The sequence below is a fragment of the Brachypodium distachyon genome, chromosome 3 (assembly GCF_000005505.3).
Source record: "Brachypodium distachyon strain Bd21 chromosome 3, Brachypodium_distachyon_v3.0, whole genome shotgun sequence".
Lineage (NCBI taxonomy): Eukaryota > Viridiplantae > Streptophyta > Magnoliopsida > Poales > Poaceae > Brachypodium > Brachypodium distachyon.
This window is the reverse complement of record NC_016133.3, coordinates 27,447,929-27,459,227: the sequence shown is the minus strand read 5'-3', so window position 1 is coordinate 27,459,227 and position 11,299 is coordinate 27,447,929. Positions and strand designations below refer to the sequence as shown.

The 11,299-nt window shown below is 46.8% G+C and overlaps 3 protein-coding genes across 4 annotated transcripts; all 3 read left to right on the top strand.

Annotated features, from left to right (window-relative positions):
• The first annotated feature begins 1,224 nt into the window (after positions 1 to 1,224).
• On the top strand, positions 1,225 to 3,835 carry LOC100829211 (alpha-ketoglutarate-dependent dioxygenase alkB homolog 6). Its single transcript, XM_003573890.4, has 7 exons — positions 1,225 to 1,453; positions 1,573 to 1,633; positions 1,740 to 1,778; positions 2,516 to 2,628; positions 2,719 to 2,974; positions 3,072 to 3,118; positions 3,202 to 3,835. The coding sequence occupies exons 1-7, from the start codon at positions 1,289 to 1,291 to the stop codon at positions 3,376 to 3,378; spliced, it is 858 nt and encodes a 285-aa protein (XP_003573938.1). The 5' UTR covers positions 1,225 to 1,288; the 3' UTR covers positions 3,379 to 3,835.
• A 329-nt stretch (positions 3,836 to 4,164) lies between these two features.
• Positions 4,165 to 6,821, top strand: LOC106866394 (protein enabled homolog). Of its 2 annotated transcripts, none has more exons than XM_024462213.1 (6): positions 4,165 to 4,539; positions 4,631 to 4,882; positions 5,760 to 5,828; positions 5,916 to 6,047; positions 6,177 to 6,314; positions 6,455 to 6,821. In XM_024462213.1, exons 1-6 carry the CDS (start codon positions 4,437 to 4,439, stop codon positions 6,520 to 6,522), a joined length of 762 nt encoding a protein of 253 aa, XP_024317981.1. In that variant the 5' UTR covers positions 4,165 to 4,436; the 3' UTR covers positions 6,523 to 6,821. The 2 variants fall into 2 exon arrangements, with proteins under 2 accessions (XP_024317981.1, XP_014755986.1); XM_014900500.2 differs by having other exon boundaries at positions 4,171 to 4,539; positions 6,177 to 6,251.
• Positions 6,822 to 8,858: 2,037 nt separating this feature from the next.
• On the top strand, positions 8,859 to 10,415 carry LOC100839712 (chlorophyllase-2, chloroplastic). The gene is made up of 3 exons (XM_003571743.4): positions 8,859 to 9,335; positions 9,439 to 9,564; positions 9,660 to 10,415. The coding sequence occupies exons 1-3, from the start codon at positions 9,015 to 9,017 to the stop codon at positions 10,224 to 10,226; spliced, it is 1,014 nt and encodes a 337-aa protein (XP_003571791.2). The 5' UTR covers positions 8,859 to 9,014; the 3' UTR covers positions 10,227 to 10,415.
• Positions 10,416 to 11,299: the final 884 nt, after the last annotated feature.

Below are 11,299 nucleotides of genomic sequence, written 5' to 3'. Positions count from 1 at the left end.
CGTATATACGCTGTCCTGGGCTCCTGGCTTATTGTCCGCCTTCTTTGACTTGAGTAAACGCACGGTCCCTTCCATGTTCCAACCGACAAATGTATATAGGTGTCGGTGACGCGATGGTGTCGAAAGCCTGAACACAAATGTGGACCATCGATCTCAACAGCTAGAAATACGTACCAGTTCCGGGCTCAGTGCGTACGTGTAGCGTGTATTAATCACGAGAGAGACCAAGCTCCACCGAGTCGAACAGAGCTCAGTTGTCGTTGGCTTCTCGGGCTTGATTCACTTCCCACGACGCTATTCCCAGATTACACAACCATAAGTATCAATTACAATAGACGGACCACAAACTGAGCTCAGATGGTTGGTTCTTGATCAGTCCATCCAAATTTAATAGATGGTTATATTTATCTAAATTTATTATAGAAAGAAGTCCATATTTCACTCTCAAATGTCACTTGCCTGGACGCATAACCCCTGAACTCGAAAACCGGTTATTTAGACCCCTGAAATCTTTAATACCATTTAAATAACCCCCTAAATGGTTTTAGATCCTACGTGGCACATTTAGGACGGTTTAAGGGCTGATTAGGCGATTTGACTTTTTCTTTACTTGATGACGTGGCCAAGGCTGTTAATTCCCGTCTCTTCTTCCCGTAGCTCGTCGCCCCAAATTCGGCGATGTCATCCTCATACCGATTGTCGGCCAGGCGCTGGCTGCTCACACCGGCGTTGGCGCGTGCGCGTCCTTGCGGCAGCCGAAGTGGTGCACGGCGAGGTGGATCTCGGTGTCGGCGACAAGGAAGTGCACGGCCTGCTGCAAGCGGAGCAGCGCACCACCGCCTGCATGGTCTCCGGTCTGAGCCCGTCCGCCAAATTTGGGGCTTTCGATTTTCAGGGTTAGCACGAGGAGAAATTGGGGTGACGAGCTATAGGAAGAAGAGACGGGAATTAACAGCCTTGACCATGTCTTCAAGTCAAAAAAAGTCAAATCGTCTAATCAGTCCCTAAACCGTCCTAAATCTTTCACGTAGGCTCTAAAATCTCTTAGGGGTAATTTAAATGGTATTATGAATTTCAGAAGTCTAAATAACCGGTTTTCGAGCTCAGTGGGTTATGTGTCACGGAAGTGACATTTGACGATGAAATATGGACTTCTTTCCTCGAGCAAACCTAACCAGGCCCAACCGCCCAATGGCTAAGGCCCACACCAAACGGCCCACGGGACACAACTCGTTCCAGCGTCGTACGCGGAACCCAGAACGGGCATCCTCCTCGGCTCCAAGCAGCAATGGAGGACAGGAGGACCCAAGAAGCGGCGGCGGAGGACAAGGAGAACCCCTCGTCGGCGTTGTCCCTGAGGAGCCCCGGGGACTACGCCGTCGGCTCCGTCCCCACAGTCCTCTACGTGCCGGACTTCATCTCCCAAACGGAGCAGTCCCAGCTCCTCCACCATGTACTAGACTAATCTTATCTTCTCTACTGCTCACGGGATCCACTGCTTTGTTTCCCTTCTTTTGTTCATCCCTCTCATGTTCTTGCGGTTTGATGCGCTGGTGGCGACTTCCTTTGCAGATTTACCAGGCGCCGGCGCCCAAGTGGAAGACTTTGAAGAACCGGAGACTGCAGAACTGGGGTCTGCCTTATCTTACATGCCGCTCCTAAATCCTTGCCGTGAAACTTTTATATATCTTTCTTTTTCTTGATGCCGGCAAGGTATTGACTATGGGTGAACTGTGCAGGAGGAGTGGTGCATGAGAAGGGTCTACTACCGCAGGCATGTGAGTACTAATCAAGATCTATAGTGTTTAGCATAATTTTGTGATTACGATCAGGTATCCCTATGTGTTTTTTCTGGGTCATTTATAGGATTTGTAACAAGCTTGGTAAGACAACACATATTCTCATTCTGATTACAATCAATTCCTTCGGCATGTGAGTGAAAACTTGTGTTCTCAATTGGAGAAAAATCAAAAGGAATTTTTATTATCCTTCATTATATCTTTTTTTTTAGAAAAAGGCTTCATTATATCTTTCTGTTAATTTTGTTATAAATTATGGTGCGGCTCCTTTGTTTAATTTGTTTGCAAGTTGTAATTCTCCACAATAGGATTTGCATGTTTTTTCTTCAGAAACAGTATTTCTTTTGGCACTGCATTATTTAAGGTTTACGGGTGTGTGTCCACTGTCCAGTACTAACTGTTACGTGCTTTTCATGTATGAATTTTGCCTGCCACCCAGTTCAAATTAATGGTTTTACAGAAGAAACCAATTACTCCCTCCGTCCCATATTAAGTTACTTTCTATTACATGTTTCTAGACGCCTTTAAGGCATAGATACATCCATATTTGGACAAATTTGACTCACTTAATATAGGACGGAGGCAGTATATGTTTCTCAGTCACTACGGATGTGCTTAGATGTTACATATCCATACACTATGCGCTCCTTATTGTCTTTATCAAGTACCCATCAGTTTTAGCTTCGAAATTCATGTTTATTCTTCTCGTACTGCAGTGCCTCCATGGCTAATAAAGATAACCAACAGAATCTCCCAATGGACTGGTTTATTTCCTTCAGCAATCAATCATGTGCTGATAAATGAGTATCATCCTAATCAAGGGATCATGGTTAGTAATCACGACCTCCTTATTGTTCATTTTCTTTGCTACATTTTAAGGTTTGCTCTTCACTGAAGTACAATAATGTTGCGCCATCAGCCACACCAAGATGGTCCTGCCTATTTCCCTGTTGTTGCTATCATATCCCTTGCTTCACCAGTTGTGATTGATTTCATACCACACGGGAAGCTCAGAGGGCAGGAACATACAGATACCCCAAACATACACTCTGATGAATTGGAGGAGTGCAATGATTCCCATGAGGTTGAAGGCGCAAAGGAAGCTGCTCCTGTGTCTTCATCAATTGCACTGATGCCCTGCAGCCTGTTGATATTCAAAGATCAGGCTTATACAGGTTAGTCCTGTGATTTCTTTCCTGAATTAGCTAGAACAACCTTTTCCAAATGACAACCTTCTCCAAATGAAGTTATGAATGTTCATGACATCTGCAGACTACCTGCACGGCATACAAGATAACGAGCTACATAATCTAGACAAGGTAAAACATTTACCTACTCAACAAATTGCTCCGAGTCCCCGAATATGAACAAATTAACACTCTGCATCATTTACATTCTACAGGTTGCAAATATCTCACAGTGCCCAGAATTCAAGAATTTAAGCTCTGACTACAGTCAAAGGAATGCAGAGGAGCCTGCTGGCCCTGAGCGAAGTGGCACCTTCCGCAGGACCATGACAAGAGTCTCGTTGACGTGCCGGCTAGTGCTGAAAGTACACAATAAGCTGTTCAAATTCTAGTATCCATAGGTCTGTTACATCGGCATGGAGACAGTAGAACAACAGTGAGAAACAATTGGAGTAGGTAAAGAGAACTATTATAAGAGCTAGCTAGCTAATCAGAGGACGAGAGAGACAGGCCATTTGCCAAGATTCTAAGAGTCTTCGTTTGGCTGGTAAATTCTTTGATCGTTTAGCATGCCAAGATGTAAAATCAAGACGCATCTCGGCAACGGGCAGATGGAGGTTAGTTGTGCTTGCGATTTATGGAAGGTCATATATATGTTTATTCTTGATGTGGTAGATACCATGACTTGTCAAGTCAATGTTAAAAATGTTTATCCGAGGTCATATATATGTTACAGTAGTTCTTGATGTGGTAGATACCATGATCAAATCAATGTTGAAGCAACACACCTTTTTGTAATATAAATTGCATGAAAGCATAGATGATTGAGACCATGATTTTATTCATTCCCTTCCATGGGGAGTTTATGAATTTTTGTTTGAATGATGGAAGAGTTTTGATTTCCTCCAAGAACTGGTTCTTTTGCACAAATGGGAAATATATGCATGTTGATTGCAACGGGGTCAGGAAATGTTCGTTTGTTTCATTTGCAAAACAAACAAAACAAAACAAGGATCTTATCGATGCGAGGACAGAAAATAAATATGACATATATATGCTGGTGCGTGATGAACATGAAACATATGCGTGATGTGAGGATCTTATCGATGCGTCCTTTCTTGTTTTTGCAAGAAATGGGATGCATGTCCATGAAACCGTGCGCTAGAAAGGAACAAAAGATTGGAGCGTTTCCGCCGTGCGTGCGTGCGTCCGAAAAAGGACAATGCCCCGAGGACGCATGAACGAATGACAGAACCCAACACGTACAGGTGATGAAACCTATGGCCCGGAACAAGAAACAGACACTCGCCGTAAATTAAGTTGCCCCGGCTTTGCTTTGCCCGCTCCGAAGCGCTACGTACAAATACACAGCTGCGCTACATATGCATTGCACTCCGCGAGAAAATCCAAGCGCGGGCGAGGCTCAAAAAAAGGAAAGAAGAAGAAGAAGATGGCCGCGGCAAGATCTGTTTTCGCCGGCTCGACGGCGGCGATGCCCGCGCTGCTCCTGGCGGCGGTTCTGCTGGCCGCGGCCAGAGTGACCTTCGTCGTCGGTGAGTTTGCACGGCCTGATCTCTCTTGCAATTAACTGGTGTATTGCAGTGTGCGTTGTGTGACGCGGTGTTTTTGTTTTTTTGCATGCAGGAGGCTCGGCGTGCGACGGGAAGGTCTGCGGCATGGGCACCTGCAAGGAGGCGCCGGCGCTCGCGCCTCTGCTCCCGCCGCTGCCGCCGCTGCCCCCGCTGCCACCGTTCCTACCGCCTCTGCCGCCTCTGCCACCGCTGCCGCCGATAACCACGCCCTTCGACTTCGAGTGCGACTGCTTCCCCGGCTGGTCTCGGGTCGGCGGCTTGTTCCCCGTTCTGGGCGCCCGTACGCCCTGCTACATCCCCACCTGTAAGCCGCACTCCTCTACGGACTCTTCTTTTACTTTCTTCTTAACACGGCGAGAGCATATCAAACCATTAATTCTTTCGACCTTATTGATAACATTTTACAACTTCCGTCCTGAATTAACTGACAGTTAATTCGGGATGTAGGGAGTACAATATATAAGGCTGTACAATTTGCACCAAATCTTCATGGTTTACTGTTTTTTTCTTCCATTAACTCCAAATGTGAGACCGGGTGAAAACTACTCCATCCATTTCATACTAATTGACACAGATTTAGTACAACCGCCAATTAATATGGCGCAGGCCTCGGCGAACTCATTTTCCGACTCCGACCATGTTTCCTAGTTTTTGACACTCTCTCTCTCTCCTCCCAACCTCTTGTTCCTCTTTTCTTTGGTGTTTCTTGTGTACTCCTTGGATCGATTCTCTCGACGTTGAGGCCGTTTCGTCAAATTTTTGTTTTAGGAAAACACACGTCCATCGTAAATATTATATGCGACGGTAAACAATTGTGCGATTACGTGCGGAGTACCTTGTGCTATTGCACAAAAAATAACAATGTGAGTTCAATTTTTTTTGTAACTACATACATATCCGTACATATCTATACGAAAGAGCAGATGTATTTGTGTGCTCCCTTTCTCTCTGTATGAATTACACACGGTTAAAAGTATTACTCGAGCGGTAAAGTATTCTTTTGAAAATGGAAGCTTTAATCGATCTTAATGTTATATTTAGTATCACATCCCCGGCCTCTGCGCCGAAATGTACTCAGCCAAAGTATCAATGTTAGTTATCGATTTCAATCGAAATAGAAATAGACAGTCATGATGTTTTTTTCCTTGGACATCTTTAACTGTTCTTTTGTTTCTTTGTAGGTCTCTCGGATATCCCCTGCTACACCCCTGCCATTAAGGGGCCGCCAGTGGGGAACGTAACAGCTGACCGTAGGCCCTAACCAGCACAAAACTCAAAACTTTAATTCCTAGTTTGTCTTGGTATTGCCTTGATCTTTCCATTTTCTCCCTTTTCAGCCTGCCTAGCAATGGACTGTGGCTCGGAAGGCACGTGCGTGCTGGATGACAGCCCGGACCATTTCCACTGTCAGTGCAATCCGGGCGCCGCCAATGCGCTCAACAAGCCTGCCTTGCCTTGCATTAAGGACTGTAAGAACTGCATCACTAAAGATCTCTGGAAGAAGATTAAGCAACATTGCGCCCGAGCTTAATTAGATGATGATTACGGCTTCATATCCTCCTTTTGATTCGTTTGGATCTTGCTGCTTGTGTGCGCAGGTATCATCGGAGAGAACGGCTGCCCAATCCCGATGCCTCCGCCGCCGCCCCCGCCGCCGTCGGCGGCGCCACCTGGTAATCACGACTCATCTGGACCAAATGCACCCCCCAGCACTAAAGGCAATGCAACCTCACTAGGTTCCATCCAACTTCTCCCATCGAGATCATCGCATACACACACAGCTAGCCATGAATTGCATCTATCCTTTCTTCAGCTAGCATAAATAACAGAGGAAATGGATTTGCTGCTGATTAGCTACGGTGTGCATTTTCTGCAGGCTCTGTTTCGATGCAGCTGTTACTGCTGCTGCTGCTGGCCTCGCTCGCCGCGCTTCACGCAGTGTGATTACGGCGTGACAATGCTCTGCGACACGTGCACGGATCGAGAAGGAGCTATACTGGCAGGACGGAGCTGCTGCTACGTATGCTACATGTATATTGTGTAACGTGTATACTTATGCAGTTGTTGCTTCCGACGTTCACAAAGAGACAGATTGACAAAACACTTCGGTGCACAGAGTAAAGCTGGAAGTGTGGGGTGTACCTCCCACAATTCGGATTGTATCATTTTGTGGTGTTAGATTGCCAAAAAGGCTGTATTATTGGTAACAAAAGCTATTCCCAAATTGTTTTTTATTTCTTAAAGGTATTTCTCCCCACATTCCAAAATTGGTAGTTTATGATGCGTAGGAAACAAGAACTTTTCCGTTGAATCGCGAGGGAGCGACGATCCCGGCCACAGCCTGGGTGCTGATCCCCAACAAAACCACAACCAACGCAAGCGCAAAGCCCGCTAAAATTATTGATATCTTTCATTCCTAGTCCGTCGTGATGGAGACATTTTCGAGGATACAAGACGTTTGCCACCTAGGCATCCTCTCCTCCCACTCCATAGGAAATCTCGGAGAAGCTTTCTGATATTTTTGGTTTCCCAACTTGAAGAAACAAAATAGGTGAGAAAGGTTGAGGAACTGAGAACATAGTTGCCAAAAACCTGGATCGTTCGGGTCGAGGAACAGGATCGCGAGACGCGGGTCGACGCCTCTAAGGTAAAAACATAATCTAGGGGAGGATAGACCCGCTTGACCCCGACCTTGATTTTTTTTACGAAAACCAGCAAAGAGCTAGTGGTCAACATATTAAGCAAGGAGAATGGACAAAGGTTTTACATCGCTCAAAGCACAAAGTTCATGGTGGGTGCCATTGTCTTCTAAGGGAAGCAGCCTTAATACAAAACATCAAACAGTAAGGCCTACAACCATGATAACAGAGCAACACTAGAGAAGTTGGCCATCTTCCAATCATGGAGGTCTTCTTTGATACGCTGCATGACGAAAGAGAGAGGACGACCTTTTTGCTTGAAGACACGCGAGTTCGGCTCGGACCAGATGTGCCACCAAGTGAGCATAGTTAGCGCACTCCAGCTCTTTCTCCGATCAATATGAAGAAGCGACAGAGAGTATAACTACCAATCTTCCAAGTAGAGAAAAACAGTCGATGGGGCAAGCGATAGAGAGAGAGCCAACCTTGGCATGGCAGAATTAAAGACCAAAGAGCCGAGGTGAAGGAGCAGTGAGCAAGGAGGTAGGTACCAGTTTTCGGGTGGCAGCGACAAATCGAACAAATAGGATGGCAAACCGGTCCGCCATGGAAATCATGATCCAAGCATTAAATTAAATTTTAGGGGGAGCTTTCACTTTCCAAATCAAGGACGGGAAGTAGGAGGCGGTTCTTCCAGCGAATTGCAGAAGGTAAGCACTTTTCGCTGAGTAGGCACCATTAGCAGAGCGTGTACAAGTGATGGAGTCAACACGGTCCGGCTGGAGACGCAGATCTCTCAGCATAGCCCAAAGGCACACAAATTTCAGCATTCAGAGAAAAAAACATATTGGCGTTGTGGTGGAGTTGTGGGTGCATAGCTCCACCCATCAGGGTTTAAATTCTGATGCTCACAATATATTTTAAGCGTTTTTCCTACCGTTTGCATCCATTGATGATCCTGAGAGCTTGAATAGATCACGTGTAAAACAGTGAGCTTGTTGCGCTTGCAGGAAAAGAAAATGAACTCCAATCTGTCCTTAAGAGCCGTAGAGCGAAGCCATATGTCTAACCGACCCCAGGTCAGGGGACGCCGGCACCGACCCGCGGTCCCAGCAACTACAGAGAACAGGGTTAACCAAAACAAAACGGCCAGAACCAGAGCAGCTTCCCCTTCAAGATTTCACACGACTGGCCATCTTGCCGATGAGTGCCTGGAAGCTGGAATCCAATCTTTCCGGTATTTCACGGGAGACTCAATGGAGAACGAAGGTATGTCATGGGAGTTCACCAGTTTTGCCACCCAAATCTGTGACAGAATATCCTGGACATGCAGCGAATCACATCGAATAGGGAAGGCAACACACTTCTGAATATTGACTTTCTACACCCAAGATTTCTCCAAACAATTGCAGAAATTTTTGAATCCAGAAGATCCCACTGCCAAGTGTCAACTGCGTTCATAAAAAGAGCAGCATTATGTGTGTACGTAGAGGCTAGTTCTCATTGTGAACTGATAGCAATACCATATGAAGATATGACCAATCGAAGAGGGAAACAACGGAATGTCCCGATCTGTCATCCCATCCAACACAAGACAAGAAGCGAAGAAGATGCTAGCAGAGTGTGAATGCCTGAATGGCGATCCCACACCGAGGAATGGCTAATGTGTAATGACCATCCAGTCCAGATATTTCCGCAAAACCTGCGCGATAAGGAACCTCCAGGAAACCAGAACACACGGCCGTTAAAGATCCACAGCCACTCAGCTGGTTGGATCGAGCTCCCCAGCCGGTTAACATGGTCGTGTCAGCGAGGCGCAAGGTTTTAGCACACAACTTCTGCCTGCTGCTCCTCACCATGGCGTCTGCAGGGGACGTGTTCGAGCACGGACGCCATGGCACCAGCCTCTTCAAGGTCCAAGAGGCCGGAAGGTGCTGCAGTCCTCCAGCCGACGGCCGCGCCAACGACCCGCCGAAGCCGCTGCTGATAGCCGCGCCTTGCGACGCCGGGGAGTACCCGGTGGTGCTGTTCTTGCACGGCTACCTCTGCAACAACTACTTCTACTCCCAGCTGCTCCAGCATGTGGCCTCCCATGGCTTCATCGTCATCGGCCCTCAGGTAATACAAGCATGCTGCTAGCTAATGTCAAATTCGATCGGGCGCGTCGAATTGCAGCTCGATCAGATGCTTCAAATTAACCAACAACACAAATGAACTGCAGCTGTACACTGTCTCCGGGCCCGACACCACCGGCGAGATAAACTCGGCGGCAGCCGTCATCAACTGGCTCGCCGACGGCCTTTCCTCCACCGCGCTCCCACCCAACGTTCGCCCGAACCTAACCGCCGTAAGTTAGCTAGTCACCATAGCATCGATTGCTCTCTAAATTAACACTTGGTGGCCGGTTGCATAATTTAACTTGCATCCATGATCCATCATCAGGTGACCATCTCCGGCCACAGCCGCGGCGGCAAGGTGGCCTTCGCGCTGGCTTTGGGCCACGCCAAGACATCCCTGCCACTGGCGGCGCTCATCGCCGTCGACCCCGTGGACGGCATGGCCGTGGGCAAGCAGACGCCCCCGCCCATCCTCACCAACAAGCGAAGCTCCCTGCGCGTGCCGGCGCCGGCCATGGTCATCGGCTCGGGGCTGGGCTCGGAGCCTCGCAACGCGCTCTTCTCGCCGTGCGCGCCGTTGGGGGTGAGCCACGCGGCCTTCTACGACGAGTGCGCGGGCGCGGCGTGCCACCTGGTGGCCAGGGACTACGGGCACACGGACATGATGGACGACGTGACGAGGGGCGCCAAGGGCCTGGCCACGCGCGCCGTCTGCAAGAGCGGCGAGGCCCGGGCGCCCATGAGGCGCTTCGTCGGGGGCGCCATGGTGGCGTTCCTCAAGAAGTGGGTGGAGGGGCGGCCCGAGTGGCTGGACGGCATCAGGGAGCGGCCCGAGGTGGCGCCCGTGTTTCTGTCGGTGGTCGAGTTTCAGGATGAAGGATGCTCCAGCTAGGATAGGATACGTAACGTATATGCAGGTGCTGCTAGCTTTTGCGTTTGTCTTAGTAGTTGAATGGACAGTGATAAACTCGATGAGATGTGCTAGGAATTTATTACATGTTCGTACGTCAACATTCAACAAAACAAATACAGTTACGGATCATGGATACAGTTACGTGAAAATGCATAAGAATTAATACTCCCTCCTTTCCATAATATAAGCGCCCACGAAGTCTAACTTTGAGCATCAATTAGATCAATAAAATGTGAATTATGTATTATTAAAATTATATCATCGGAAACTTCTTTTAAATATAAATCTAGTGGTATAATTTTTATAACACATAATTCACATTATGTTAGTCTAATTGATGGTCAAAGCAAAAACCTTAGTGCGTGCCTTGTATTATGGAACGGAGCGAGTAGTCCAATATATAAATGGTTATTACCACCATTATCAAGGTTCGACTAACATTGCTCATTTTGCCGGTGTGATCTAACCAGTAGTACAATTAAACCTTATTAAGATATAAATGAAATTTTTGGCAAATCAATCATATATCTTCCGTAGGTTAACTTTGTAAATATCTAGAATTACAAGGGCTTTTATCAAGTGACTGGAGTTTTCACCTTTTCACGCCATCCATTTATTTGAGATCTAGTGACTATGATTGAATTTATTGAATAGAGATGTTCATTTGATATTTCATCCTTCAATTTAGGAGCAGAGGATTATCTTTTTATCGAATTTGCAAAAAGCATGGTGACACAAGTAGCGTCGTAGAGCGAAGTTATCCTAAACGGTGACAGAATGTTGGATCTCCACTTGATTAAAAACAAAAACTTAAGAAAATCTAGACAAAAAAATGGCTGGAGACCGATCGGGATTTGTAAACCTGATCATAGTGGGGGTAACATAGCTAGTATCATGTATTGCCACTTAAGTATTTGGATGATGTGGCAATTTTTAAATGAAGAAAGAGGTAATAGTGGTATCATAACCGGTTATTTCCAATATATGGTGTCTCTTGCCAAGCAATAATTGAATATATTTTACGATACCGTGGTTATGATACCATACACTAT

Coding starts and splice junctions, on each gene's coding strand:
- LOC100839712 (XM_003571743.4), top strand. CDS start 9,015: ATGGTCGTGTCAGCGAGGCGCAAGGTTTTAGCACACAACTTCTGCCTG. Junction 9,336..9,438: donor TCATCGTCATCGGCCCTCAG/GTAATACAAGCA, acceptor AATGAACTGCAG/CTGTACACTGTCTCCGGGCC. Junction 9,565..9,659: donor TTCGCCCGAACCTAACCGCC/GTAAGTTAGCTA, acceptor ATCCATCATCAG/GTGACCATCTCCGGCCACAG.
- LOC106866394 (XM_024462213.1), top strand. CDS start 4,437: ATGGCCGCGGCAAGATCTGTTTTCGCCGGCTCGACGGCGGCGATGCCC. Junction 4,883..5,759: donor GCCCTGCTACATCCCCACCT/GTAAGCCGCACT, acceptor GTTTCTTTGTAG/GTCTCTCGGATATCCCCTGC. Junction 6,315..6,454: donor AGGCAATGCAACCTCACTAG/GTTCCATCCAAC, acceptor CATTTTCTGCAG/GCTCTGTTTCGATGCAGCTG.
- LOC100829211 (XM_003573890.4), top strand. CDS start 1,289: ATGGAGGACAGGAGGACCCAAGAAGCGGCGGCGGAGGACAAGGAGAAC. Junction 1,454..1,572: donor AGTCCCAGCTCCTCCACCAT/GTACTAGACTAA, acceptor CTTCCTTTGCAG/ATTTACCAGGCGCCGGCGCC. Junction 3,119..3,201: donor AGCTACATAATCTAGACAAG/GTAAAACATTTA, acceptor TACATTCTACAG/GTTGCAAATATCTCACAGTG.